This window comes from Salmo salar, chromosome 09, assembly GCF_965601325.2.
Source record: "Salmo salar chromosome 09, fSalSal1, whole genome shotgun sequence".
Classification (NCBI taxonomy): Eukaryota; Metazoa; Chordata; class Actinopteri; order Salmoniformes; family Salmonidae; genus Salmo; species Salmo salar.
Window position 1 is genome coordinate 97,837,501 of NC_138299.1, and position 14,429 is coordinate 97,851,929.

The 14,429-nt window shown below is 48.8% G+C and overlaps 1 protein-coding gene across 1 annotated transcript in view; it reads left to right on the plus strand.

The window, feature by feature from the left end:
- The window catches only part of atp10b (ATPase phospholipid transporting 10B), a 52,194-nt gene that overhangs the window by 3,158 nt on the left and 34,607 nt on the right, over positions 1-14,429 (plus strand). The window contains exons 2-7 of the mRNA XM_082955520.1: positions 7,715-7,919; positions 8,244-8,329; positions 8,835-8,941; positions 9,184-9,315; positions 11,994-12,121; positions 12,497-12,749. Coding sequence (XP_082811646.1) covers positions 7,715-7,919; positions 8,244-8,329; positions 8,835-8,941; positions 9,184-9,315; positions 11,994-12,121; positions 12,497-12,749 — 911 coding nt within the window. The remainder of the gene's footprint in view (positions 1-7,714; positions 7,920-8,243; positions 8,330-8,834; positions 8,942-9,183; positions 9,316-11,993; positions 12,122-12,496; positions 12,750-14,429) is intronic.

The following is a 14,429-nucleotide window of genomic DNA, read 5'->3' on the forward strand; positions in this document are numbered from 1 at the left end:
ACAGGAGAGAGAGGGGGAATGACAGGAGAGAGAAGGGGAATTACAGGAGTAAGAAGGGGAATTACAGGTGAGAGAAGGGGAATGACAGGAGAGAGAAGGGGAAGGACAGGAAAGAGAAGTGGAATTACAGGAGAGAGAGGGGGAATGGCAGGAGAGAGAAGGGGAATTACAGGAGAGAGAGGGGGAATGACAGGAGAGAGAAGGAGAATGGCAGGAGAGGGGGAATGACAGGAGAGAGAAGGGGAATTACAGGAGAGAGAAGGGGAATGACGGGGGAGGGGAGAGAGAGAGAGAGAGAGAGAGAGAGGGAATGGCAGGAGAGAGAGGGGGAATGACAGGAGAGAGAGGGGGAATGACAGGAGAGAGAAGGGGAATGACAGGAGAGAGAGGGGGAATGACAGGAGAGAGAGGGGGAATGACAGGTGAGAGAAGGGGAATGACAGGAGAGAGAGGGGGAATGACAGGAGAGAGAGGGGGAATGACAGGAGAGAGAAGGGGAATTACAGGAGTAAGAAGGGGAATTACAGGTGAGAGAAGGGGAATGACAGGAGAGAGAAGGGGAAGGACAGGAAAGAGAAGTGGAATTACAGGAGAGAGAGGGGCAATGGCAGGAGAGAGAAGGGGAATTACAGGAGAGAGAGGGGGAATGACAGGAGAGAGAAGGAGAATGGCAGGAGAGGGGGAATGACAGGAGAGAGAAGGGGAATTACAGGAGAGAGAAGGGGAATGACAGGAGAGAGAGGTGAGAAAGAGAGAGAGAGAGAGAGAGAGAGAGAGGGGGAATTACAGGGGAGAGAGGGGGAATTACAGGAGAGAGAGGGGGAATTACAGGTGAGAGAAGGGGAATGACAGGAGAGAGAAGGGGAAGGACAGGAAAGAGAAGTGGAATTACAGGAGAGAGAGGGGGAATGGCAGGAGAGAGAAGGGGAATTACAGGAGAGAGAGGGGGAATGACAGGAGAGAGAAGGAGAATGGCAGGAGAGGGGGAATGACAGGAGAGAGAAGGGGAATTACAGGAGAGAGAAGGGGAATGACAGGAGAGAGAGGTGAGAAAGAGAGAGAGAGAGAGAGAGAGAGAGGGGAATGGCAGGAGAGAGAGGGGGAATGGCAGGAGAAAGAGAGGGGGAATGACAAAAGAGAGAGAGAGAGAGAGAGAGAGAGAGAGAGAGAGAGAGAGAGAGAGAGAGAGAGAGCGAGAGAGAGAGAGAGAGAGAGAGAGAGAGTATGAGAGAGTAAGAGAGAGAGAGAGAGAGAGAGGGATGGTTAAGGTGGGCAGAGCAGCACCAGTCCAGGCTCTAGACACAACAGCACTGTCCAGGCAGGCAGGCAGGCAGGCAGGCAGGCAGGCAGGCAGGCAGGCAGGCAGGCAGGCAGGCAGGCAGGCAGGCAGGCAGGCAGGCAGGCAGGCAGGCAGGCAGGCAAGCACGCAGCAGGCCTAGGGCCAGAAGCCACTGGTCAACATCGTCAATACACACACACACCCACACACACACACACACACCACACACACACACACACACACACACACACACACACACACACACACACACACACACACACACACACACACACACACACACACACACACACACACACACACACACAGGTCAACACCACTGATGTAACACAATGAGCTCAGCGGTGGTTGAGTCATCATGAGATGCCATGGCTGGATGAGTTTGGAGGGTATTCAAGCAAACCAAAGACAAAACAATGTGAATCTGGCTGTTTGTCACAAGTATTGTGTCAACAGCCCCCACTGCTGCCCCACAACTGCAAACACACACACACACATTTTGTAGAGAGAGGTTGAGTCGTCACACAAACACATAGACACTTGTTTAACCAGCCTGGAATGCTATCAGATGACTTGTATTTAACCCAAAACCTTTCAGTTGAACTGTATCTTTCTCACATCTATCTCTCTCACCCTCTCTCACCCTCTCTCACCCTCTCCCTCTGACGTGGCTGGTGTCTGTGTAATGATATACACTGTCAGGTTTAAAGCAATACACACCTGGCTTATCAACACAACATGTAGAAAATAGTTCATAGAATTATCTCCATAAACTCATTGTAAGGAGTGCGTACTGGCGGCAAAGAAGTCAGGTGCAGGAGAGCAAAAACTTTGTTACAAAGGAGCAGTTTAATAATAAAAACCACCGGGATCAGAACAAACAATCAATGGGTACAAAACCCCGTCGCACACCAGAATAAACGATCACATGCACTTACAATAAACAATTCCGGATAAGGACATGGGGGGAACAGAGGGTTAAATACACAACATGTAATGATGGAATTGAAACCAGGTGTGTGGGAAGACAAGACAAAACAAATGGAAAATGAAAAGTGGATCGATGATGGCTAGAAGACCGGCAACACCGACCTCTGAACGCCGCCCGAACAAGGAGAGGAACCAACTTCGGCGGAAATCGTGACAATACCCCCCCCCCCCCCCCCCCCCCCTGACGTGCTGCTCCAGCAGTGCGCCGACACCGGCCTCGGGGACGACCCGGAGGGCGAGGCGCAGGGCGATCCGGACGAAGATGGTGGAACTCCTGCAGCATAGTCCTCGACCGGAACCCAGCACCTTTCCTCCGGACCGTACCCCTCCCACTCCACGAGATACTGAAGGCCCCTCGCCCAACGCCTCGAATCCAGTATGGAGCAAACGGAGTACGCCGGGGCCCCCTTGATGTCCAGAGGGGGCGGAGGAACCTCCCGCACCTCAGACTCCTGTAGCGGGCAAGCCACCACCGGCCTTAGGAGAGACACATGGAACGAGGGATTAATACGGTAATCGGGGAGAAGCTGTAACTTATAACAAACCTAATTCATTCTCCTCAGGACTTTAACTGGCCCAATAAACCGCGGACCCAGCTTCCGGCAGGGCAGGCGGAGGGGCAGGTTTCAGGTCGAGAGCCAGACCCGGTCCCCCGGTGCGAACACCGGGGCCTCACTGCGGTGACGGTCTGCGTTCTCTTTTTGGCGCAGCACAGCCCGCTGAAGGTGAACACGGGAAGCTTCCCATGTCTCCTCTGCGTGCCTGAACCAGTCGTCCACCGCAGGAGCCTCGGTCTGACTCTGATGCAAGGCGGCAGAACCGGCTGGTACCCTAGTACGACCTGGAAGGGAGAGAGAGGTTAGTGGAGGAGTGGCGAAGCGAGTTCTGTGCCATCTCAGCCCAGGGCACGAACGCCGCCCACTCCCCTGGCTGGTCCTGGCAATAGGACCACAGAAACCTGCCCACATCCTGGTTTACTATCTCCACCTGCCCATTACTCTCGGGGTGAAACCCTGAAGTAAGGCTGATCGAGACCCCCAGATGTTCCATGAACGCCTTCCAGACCCTAGACGTGAACTGGGGACCTCGATCAGACACTATATCCTCAGGCACCCCGTAGTGCTGGAAGACGTGCGTAAACAAGGCCTCCGCAGTCTGTAGGGTCGTAGGGAGACCGGGCAGAGGGAAGAGACGACAGGGCTTAGAGAACTGATCCACAACGACCAGGATCGCGGTGTTACCCTGTGAGGGGGGAAGATCAGTAAGAAAATCCACCGACAGGTGCGACCATGGCCGTTGTGGAATGGGTAAGGGGTGTAGCTTCCCCTGGGCAGGTGCCTAGGAGCCTTACACTGGTCGCACACCAAGCAGGAGGAAACATAAACCCTCATGTCCTTAGCCAAGGTAGGCCACCAGTACCTCCCGCTCAAACAGCGCACTGTCCAACTGATCCCAGGATGACCAGAGGAGGGTGACGTGTGGGCACAACAGATCAACCGGTCACAAACAGCAGACGGGATGTACAGATGCCCAGCGGGACACTGGATGGGAGCGGGCTCTGCACGTAACTCCCACTCAATGTCCGCTCCAGCTCCCACACTACCGGTGCCACCAGGCAGGAGGCGGGGAGTGTGGGAGTGGGATCCATGGGCCGCTCCTCTGTGTCATACAGCCGGGACAATGCGTCTGCCTTCACGTTCTGGGAGCCTGGTCTGTCGGAAAGGGTGAACACAAAATGGGTGAAAAACATGGCCCATCTTGCCTGGCGAGGGTTCATTCTCCTCGCTGCCCGGATGTACGCCAGATTGCGGTGGTCAGTCCAGATGAGAAAAGGGTGTTTCTCAATCCAATGTCTCCACGCCTTCAAGGCCTTGATGACAGCCAACAGCTCCCGGTCCACCACGTCATAGTTTCGCTCCGCCGGGCTGAGCATCTTCAAGAAGAAGGCACAGGGGCAGAGCTTCGGTGGCGTACCCGAGCGCTGAGAGAGCACAGCTCCTATCCCAGCCTCGGACGTGTCCACCTCCACTATGAACGCCAAAGAGGGATCGGATGGGCCAGCACGGGAGCCGAGGTAAACAGAGACCTCAGGTGACCAAAAGCCCTGTCCGCCTCAGCCGACCACTGCAAAAGTACCGGGCACCCATTCAGCAGTGAGGTAATGGGAGCCGCTACCTGACCAAAACCCCGGATAAACCTCTGGTAGTAGTTGGCAAACCCTAAGAACCGTTGCACCTCCTTTACGGAGCGGTGGCCTCCCTAATCAACCCTGACCCTAATGGTTGACTATCAATGGGGATCCCTAAACTATCCCAGCCGCGCCTGAATCGACGAGCGCCTTATGCTGGGAATGCAGGTAAAACTCAGGAAAAGTGACATACAAAAACATATGTGCAACAGAGGGCTCTGGGTGAGAATGGTGCCGGCTCACTGGGGGTGACGCCAGAGCGCCCTGCCTGCTGCTTCGATACCCAGAGGAACCAACCCGGCACCGACCAGCAGTGTGACCTCTGCGGCCACAGATGGTGCACGAGACGAGGGCGGATACCCTCTCACGGCCCGAAGGAGCCGGGTGGACGGTTGCCAGGTATAAGTCTAGCTGCAACAGGAACTTCTGGCAGTTCGCAGCCGTCCCATCGTATTCCTGGGGAAGGGAGAGACGAATCCCACTGGGACCAGGAGAAGGAGGGGCGCGTAGTGGAGACCCTGGTTGTGCTGGTGGAGGCGCTGGTAGAACTCCCTGTCTCTCCCAGCGGTCCATTGTCTGGACAACGCGATCCATGGCGGTGCCAAGATGGTGGAGCATTGCTGCATGCTCCCGGACGCGCTCCTCCACCCCTATACCCGCGGTACCTGCTCCTGCTGACTCCATATAGTTAGGTCCAGAATTCTGTAAGGAGTGCGTACTGGCAGCAAAGAAGTCAGGCGCAGGAGAGCAAAAACTGTGTTACAACGGCGCAGTTTAATAATAAACACCACCGGAAACAGAACAAACAATCAATGGGTAACAAAACCCGTCGCGCACCAGAATAAACGATCACATACACTTACAATAAACAATTCTGGACAAGGACATGGGGGGAACAGAGGGTTAAATACACAACATGTAATGGTGGAATTGAAACCAGGTGTGTGGGAAGACAAGACAAAACAAATGGAAAATGAAAAGTGGATCGATGATGGCTAGAAGACCGGCGACGCCGACCACCGAACGCCACCCGAACAAGGAGAGGAACCAACTTCGGTGGAAGTCGTGACACTCATCAATATTTTGAGCCATTATCTCAGAGAAACTTCAGCTAGCTGGCAAATTTGATGGTGGCTGAAGAATTAAGAAATAGGCAGCTATTGATGTTTATGTAGGTAGTACGGCCTTCTTCTCACTAAATAAAAAGTGCAGTAATGTGCTTTTGGAAATGAGTGTGTCTTGTGGATGAATACATTCATGTCTAGTAGTTTGACTATCAACAGCCAGAAGGATAATGGTCATGTCTGGTAGTTTGACTATCAACAGCCAGAAGGATAATGGTCATGTCTGGTAGTTTGACTATCAACAGCCAGAAGGATAATGGTCATGTCTGGTAGTTTGACTATCAACAGCCAGAAGGATAATGGTCATGTCTAGTAGTTTGACTATCAACAGCCTGTCTGGTAGTTTGACTATCCAGAAGGATAATGGTCATGTCTGGTAGTTTGACTATCCAGAAGGATAATGGTCATGTTGTTACAGGCGTCATATAGAGGAGACCAAGGCGCAGCGTGTAGAGTGCTCATTGTTATATATTTTAATGAAAACCAACACTAGACAAAATGACAGCCAACAGTTTCGTCAGGTTAACAAACTAAACAGAAAGCAACTACCCACAAAACACCATAGAAAAACCCTAACTTAAATATGATCTCCAATTAGAGACAACACGAAACAGCTGCCTCTAATTGGAGATCATCACAAAACTCAACATAGAAATAGAAAAACAAGAACTAAACATAGAAACAAAAAACATAGACTGCCCACCCATATCACACCCTGACCTAACTACACAGAGAAAAACTAGCTCTCATAGGTCAGAGCGTGACACATGTCCGGTAGTTTAACTACCCAGAAGGATAATTGTCATGTCTGGTAGTTTGACTATCCAGAAGGATAATGGTCATGTTTGGTAGTTTGACTATCAACAGCCTGTCTGGTAGTTTGACTATCCAGAAGGATAATGGTCATGTCTGGTAGTTTGACTATCCAGAGTCTAATAAATGGAGTGCTGCCTGACAGAAAAAGTACTGAGGACTCCCTCTTCGTCTTCTGTTGTCTCATAACCAGACTGTATAATAGGAGAGATATTAATATAATAACTAGGTTGAATAATAATAGAGGAATAGCAGAAGTCTGGACTCTAGACACAATAACACAGGTCTAAAAATAAATCTACTGTAGTCCCCTTCGGGTGTGGTGTGTGTGTGTGTGTGTGTGTGTGTGTGTGTGCTGTGTGTGTGGTGTGTGTGTGCTGTGTGTGTGTGTGTGTGTGTGTGTGTGTGTGTGTGTGTGTGTGTGTGTGTGTGTAAACCCACCCTGTCATACATGCAGGGCAGCATACTTGCTGGTCTGTGTCATAGACGTGGGTTACTCAGCACATAACATTCTCGATCAATGTGTTTGTGCTTGTGGCTCACCGGGAAACCGCACTACCACAGAGCACTTCAGGGCAGAGAGAGAATTTAGAGAGAAAGTGAGAGAGACAGAGAGAGACAGAGAGAGATAGAGAGAAAATCAGAGAGAGAGAGAGACAGAGAGAGACAGAGAGAGAGACAGAGAGAGAGACAGAGAGAGAGACAGAGACAAAGAGTGATAGAGAGAAAAACAGAGAAAGAGAGAGAGAGAGAGAGAGAGAGAGAGAGAGAGAGAGAGAGAGAGAGATGCACTGTTCTCTATTAGCCACAATAAACCTCTCTCTTCTTGAGAAAGATGCTCCTTGGCCCCGTAATCATATCAGAACATTTGATTTGATTATTTCACTTTCTCAGACGCACAAAGGTTAAATAAGCTCCGGGAATAATTGTATGAGTTATCTTGTTAAATAACCATATGTAACAGTATAACTTCCGTCCCTCTCCTCGCCCCTACCTGGGCTCGAACCAGGGACCCTCTGCACACATTGACAACAGCCACCCTCGAAGCATCGTTACCCATCGCTCCACAAAAGCCACGGCCCTTGCAGAGCAAGGAGAACAACTACTTCGAGGTCTCAGAGCGAGTGACGTCACCGATTGAAACGCTATTAGCGTGCACCTCGCTAACTGGCTAGCCATTTCACATTGGTTACACATACAGTCTCTGCCATTGAACAAATGTAATAAACAGTTAATTCACATTGAAACCCTATTGAAATGACATGATAACAGTTAATTAACGCTGCCACCCCTGGTTCTCAGGAAGGAGGGGGACTTTGTGGAGCGTCGTTGGAAGGACGTGAGGGTGGGAGACTTCGTTAAGGTGGTGTCTAACGAGATCCTCCCAGCTGACCTGTTGCTTCTCCACACCTCCGACCATAACGGGGTGTGTCACATTGAGACCGCCACCCTGGATGGAGAGACCAACCTCAAACAGAGACAGGTCGTCCCAGGACTCTACACACAGGTGAGGATTAATGACATTAAAGTCCCTGTTTTGAAAATATAAGTCCTCACCGTTTCATTGTGAAAATCCTCACCGTTTCATTATGAAAGGCCTCACTGTTTCATCATGAAAAGCCTCACCGTTTCATCATGAAAGGCCTCACTGTTTTGACAACCAACATTCTTTGAAATAATGCATCTTTGTATTCATGAGTTGTAATGAAAGCTTCTGGATTTACAGGTTTGTTTTAATGGATTCTGGAACCATCGAAACACATTCCAGTTCTGGGAAACTGTTCCTGCCTTTCTCCTAAACAGTTTGAATGTGTGTGGTTTTTTTCCTCAGGATTTTCCCTTTAAGCCGCAACACTTCAACAGCACAGTAGTCGTTGAAAAACCCAACGACAACCTCAATCATTTCAAAGGTTACATGTGAGTATCAGCAACAACAACAACAACAACAACAACAGCAACAACAACAACAACAACAACAACAACAACAACAACAACACAATTATACTGTTTCCAAAGAGTCCAACCAAACCAGTCATGTTGTGTATGAATGAAGCCAAGCTAAATTGATGAAATTCCCTTTACTGTATCTCTCCTGATGCTCTAAAAAAAAAGCATTACTTTACGGCTCTTGTAGCTTCTCATCGACGTTCTTAGAGCCCCATAGCTTTTATAGCAGCTCCTATGTCCACTCTCCAGTCCAGTTAGGCCATAAAGGGAGAGAATTAATTATAGAGTGCATCTAAAATTGCATCCTATTCCCTATGTAGTGCACTGCTTTTGGACACACTACAGTGTCCTACATTTGGGCGCACTACTTTTGGGTGCCGTTTTGGACGCACCCATGGAGAATATATAGGGGGTAATGAATACCTAATGACACGTGAGTGTAAAAGAATGGTCCCTACTCTGGGTCTCTCTGCAGAGAGACGGCTGATAACAGGAAGTTGGGCTTTGGGATTGACAGTCTGCTGCTGAGAGGGTGTACTGTCAGAAACACAGACCATGCAGCTGGGTTCGTGGTGTACGCAGGTGAATATAACCTCTGACCTCTACTGTTACATCTTTACGTTCCTGGTTAAGTTATTACATTTATTAAGTTCATTAATTACAGCAAATATGAACATTTGAGTCTTTACATTGGAACATCAGAAAAGACGATGAGCCTCATTTGAGTAAACACTTACCTGCTTGCGACCACGTAGCGGCTCACTAGCGGCCCGCCGCTGGCCAAGTTGGCGCTGCTACAGCATTTTGCTCATCTCTTGTTTCAGGCCGTGAGACCAAGTCCATGCTAAATAACAACAGACCCAGATACAAATGCAGCAAACTGGAACGCAAGATGAACATGGACGTGCTCTTCTGTGTCATTGTTCTCTTCTGCATGTGCCTTGTAGGAGCGCTTGGTAAGTTGAACCTACAGTTCACCCCAAGTCCAATACCATACAATCATGGTAACACAGTATTTGAAGGATACACACCTACATATAGACCTGATGATAATATATTTGTAAACCATACCAAGCCGCATAGGAGAACTAGTTAATCTACCCTACATTAATTATCATACAATTACTACATCATATTGTACTAATATACTTTCCCTATCAACCTATAGGTCTACGTACTGATATAGCCAAGACAACCGCATCTTCTAGCAATGCACTGTATAAAGAAGTTAAGTCCCAAATGGCACCTTATTTCCTACATAGTGCACTACTTTTGACCAGAGCCCCATAGGCCCTGGCTAAAAGTAGTGGACTAAGTAGGGAATAGGGTGCCATTTGGGACACACATCAGCTCCCAGGGATAATAATTACTTAACTAGACACCGGGCCTGTTAGGACAGCTCTTTTCTGTCCATATAAACACATGGTTGGGTGGAAGAGGCAAGGCAGGCAAGGAGCAAGGAAGGAGGGTGTGGTCAAAACAACACATTCACTAGCCAAGGTTAATGTTCTCATCCATTGACCTTTATACACTCTTAGAAAAAAAGGCTGTCCCCACCGGCGAACCCTTTTTGGTTCTTGGTAGAACCCTTTTTGGTTCCTGTTAGAACTCATTTGGTGTCCATGTAGAACCTCTTTGCGTGAAGGGTTTTACATGGAACTCGAAAGGGTTCTACCTGGAACCAAAAGGGTTCTACTTGGAACAAAAAAGGGTTCTTCAAAAGGGGATCTCCTATGGCAAAGGTACAAGACTGCATTTTTTTTCTAAGAGTCTAGGAAGTGATGTAAACATTGATCCGGTCCAGCTCCCAAGATTAATGTTGTAATCCATGGAACTCCATGGACCTTATAGGAAGACATTTAAACATAAGTCACTGGCCATCATATACAGTGAACAGAAGAAGAGGGGAAAGGAGGGAGGAAAACATGACAGAAACAACCCCTGTTCTGAGGCGGAGGAGTGTGATTAATCCACCTGTCCTTAACGTCCTTTTTCTTTCATACCCCCCTCCCCTCCTTTCCTCTCCTCCTGATCTTACCCTTCTCTCCTCCTGTTCTTACCCTCCTTTTATGTCCTGTTCTTACCCATCTTTCCTCTCCTCCTTTCCATCCTCCCCTCCTGTTCTTACCCTCCTCTCCTCCTGTTCTTACCCTCCTCTCCTCTCCTCCTGTTCTTACCCTCCTCTCCTCTCCTCATGTTCCTACCCTCTTCTCCTCCTGTTCTTACCCTCCTCTCCTCTCCTCCTGTTCTTACCCTCCTCTCCTCTCTTCCTGTTCTTACATTCCTCTCCTCTCCTCATGTTCTTACCCTCCTCTCCTCTCTTCCTGTTCTTACCCTCCTCTCCTTTCCTCCTGTTCTTACCCTCCTCTCCTCTCTTCCTGTTCTTACCCTCCTCTCCTCTCCTCCTGTTCTTACCCTCCTCTCCTCTCCTCATGTTCTTACCCTCCTCTCCTCTCCTCATGTTCTTACCCTCCTCTCCTCTCCTCCTGTTCTTACCCTCCTCTCCTCTCCTCCTGTTCTTACCCTCCTCTCCTCTCCTCATGTTCTTACCCTCCTCTCCTCTCCTCATGTTCTTACCCTCCTCTCCTCTCCTCCTGTTATTATAACATCATGTCTTTCCTCCTCTCCCTCCTCCTCTCCTCCTGTTATTATAACATCATGTCTTTCCTCCTCTCCCTCCTCCTCTCCTCCTGTTATTATAACATCATGTCTTTCCTCCTCTCCCTCCTCCTCTCCTCCTGTTATTATAACATCATGTCTTTCCTCCTCTCCCTCCTCTCCTCCTGTTATTATAACATCATGTCTTTCCTCCTCTCCCTCCTCCTCTCCTCCTGTTATTATAACATCATGTCTTTCCTCCTCTCCCTCCTCCTCTCCTCCTGTTATTATAACATCATGTCTTTCCTCCTGTCTCCCCTCCTCTCCTCCTGTTATTACCCTCTTCTCCTCCTGTTATTACCCTTCTCTCCTCCTGTCTCCCCTCCTCTCCTCCTGTTATTATAACATCATGTCTTTCCTCCTCTCCCTCCTCTTCCTCCTGTTATTATAACATCATGTCTTTCCTCCTCTCCCTCCTCCTCTCCTCCTGTTATTATAACATCATGTCTTTCCTCCTGTCATTCCCTCCTCTCCTCCTGTTATTATAACATCATGTCTTTCCTCCTCTCCCTCCTCCTCTCCTCCTGTTATTATAACATCATGTCTTTCCTCCTCTCCCTCCTCCTCTCCTCCTGTTATTATAACATCATGTCTTTCCTCCTCTCATTCCCTCCTCTCCTCCTGTTATTATAACATCATGTCTTTCCTCCTCTCCCTCCTCCTCTCCTCCTGTTATTATAACATCATGTCTTTCCTCCTCTCCCTCCTCCTCTCCTCCTGTTATTATAACATCATGTCTTTCCTCCTCTCCCTCCTCCTCTCCTCCTGTTATTATAACATCATGTCTTTCCTCCTCTCCCTCCTCCTCTCCTCCTGTTATTACCCTCCTCTCATCCTGTTATTACCCTCCTCTTGTCCTTTCTCACCTCCTTTTGCTCCATTCCTTGTCCTTCCTCTTCTACTTCCTTTCACTCCATTTTCTCATCCCTTCATCCCCTTCTCCCTCCCTCCTTTTCCCCTCACCTTCCCCAAACAGGTCATTACATCTGGCTGGAGTCGTTTCCCAGCATGCCTCTCTTCCTGATACCAGACAGCCATGGTCATCTGGACCAGCCCCCCCTGTCTAGCTTCTATATGTTCTTCACTATGATCATACTACTGCAGGTAGAGAGAGTGTGTGTGTATGTGTGTGTGTTGGGAGAAACATCATGATCGGTGAACAGCCATAAAGCATTTGTGTGTCTGTGAATTTGAGTGTGCACCAGTATGACATCACTCTGACTGTGACTGTTGGACAACCATCAACCCTTTTTCTTCCTTCCTTCCTTCCTTCCTTCCTTCCTTCCTTCCTTCCTTCCTTCCTTCCTTCCTTCCTTCCTTCCTTCCTTCCTTCCTTCCTTCCTTCCTTCCTTCCTTCCTTCCTTCCTTCCTTCCTTCCTCTCCTCCCTACCTCCCTCCTCTCTTCCTCTCTCCCTCCTCTTTTCCTCCTTCCCTCATCTCTTCCTTCTCTTCCTCCCTCCTCTCTTCCTTCTCCTCCAGATCCTGATTCCCATCTCCTTGTACGTATCCATTGAAATTGTGAAGGTGGGTCAGGTGTTCTTCATCACTAACGACATAGACCTGTATGATGAAGAGACAGACAGCAGAGTCCAGTGTAGAACCCTCAACATCACTGAGGACCTAGGACAGATTCTGTACGTCTTCTCGGACAAGACTGGTACCCTCACAGAGAACAAGATGGTGTTCAGAAGATGCACCATCATGGGAACCGAGTATGCACACAACGAGAATGGTAAAGAAACAATGGGAATTATAAAGAAATAATGGGGAAGGCAAAGAAACAATGGGAACTATAAACAAACAATGGGAACTGTAAACAAACAATGGGAACTGTAAACAAACAATGGGAACTGTAAAGAAACAATGGGAACTATAAACAAACAATGGGAATGGTAAAGAAACAATGGGAACTATAAACAAACAATGGGAATGGTAAAGAAACAATGGGAACTGCAAAGAAACAATGGGAACTGCAAAGAAACAATGGGAACTGCAAAGAAACAATGGGAACTGTAAAGAAACAATGGGAACTGCAAAGAAACAATGGGAACTGCAGTGGTGGAAAAAGTATAACATTTTCATACTTGAGTAAAAGTAAAGCTATCCTCAATAGAAAATGACTCAAGTAATAGTGAAAGTCACCCAGTAAAATACTACTTGAGAAAAAGTATTTTGTTTTAAAATGTTCTTAAGGATCAAAAGTAAATGTATGAATAATTAAAAATTCCTTATATTAAGCAAACCAGACAGCACCATTTTTTCAATTTTTTTTATTTACGGACAGCCAGGATCACACTCCAATACTCAGACATAATTTACAAATGAAGCATTTGTGTTTAGTGAGTCTGCCAGATCAGTGGCAGTAGAGTTGACCGGGGATGTTCTCTTGAGAATTGTGTGAATTGGACCATTTTCTGTCCTGTTAAGCATTCAAAATGTAACGAGTACATTTGGGTGTCAGGCGTAACAATGCCTCCTAGTAGGGGGGGGGGGTAGGAATCAGGAGCAGGAGAGCAAAGAAGTTCCAGTGGCACACAACGTTTAATAAGGCGGTCCCGAACTCACAAATACAAACAAGTGGGAAAAACACACACAAACGTAGTCTCCACCCACAGGGAATAAATCGCACACACGGAGGAGAAACCTCGACTCCAAAAACAAAGTCTCGAAAAGCGCACGGTAACATCTACCGAAAATAAATCAAAACCCCGTGGTGCAGGCACGCACCCCTAACATGCAATACACACAAATAATCCCGCACAAAGCCTAGCATGCAGCGAGGTGTATATAAACCCACCGAAATCAACTTAACTGAACACAGGTGGGAAAAAACAGACAGACACAAACGAAAAGGAAAATGGGATCGGTGGCAGCTAGCAGGCCGGCAACGACGACCGCCGAGCACCGCCTGAACAGGGAGAGGAGCCACCTTCGGTGGAAGTCGTGACAGTGCCCCCCCCTGACGTGCGGCTCCCGCAGTGCACCGACGCCGGCCTCGAGGACGACCCGGAGGACGAGGTGCAGGGTGATCCAGATGGAGGCGGTGAAACTCACTCAGCAGAGATGGGTCCAAGACGTCCTCCACCGGCACCCAGCATCTCTCCTCCGGACCGTACCCCTCCCAATCCACGAGGTACTGCAGGCCCCCCACCCGATGCCTGGAATCCAGTATGGATCGTACTGTGTACGCCGGCGCCCCCTCGATGTGCAGGGGGGGCGGAGGGACCTCCTGCACCTCAGCTTCTTGAAGCGGACCAGCTACCACCGGCCTGAGGAGAGACACATGAAACGAGGGGTTAATACGGTAATAACGGGGGAGCTGTAACCTTTAACACACCTCGTTTATTCTCCTCGGGACTTTAAATGGCCCCACAAACCGCGGACCCAGCTTCCGGCAGGGCAGGCGGAGGGG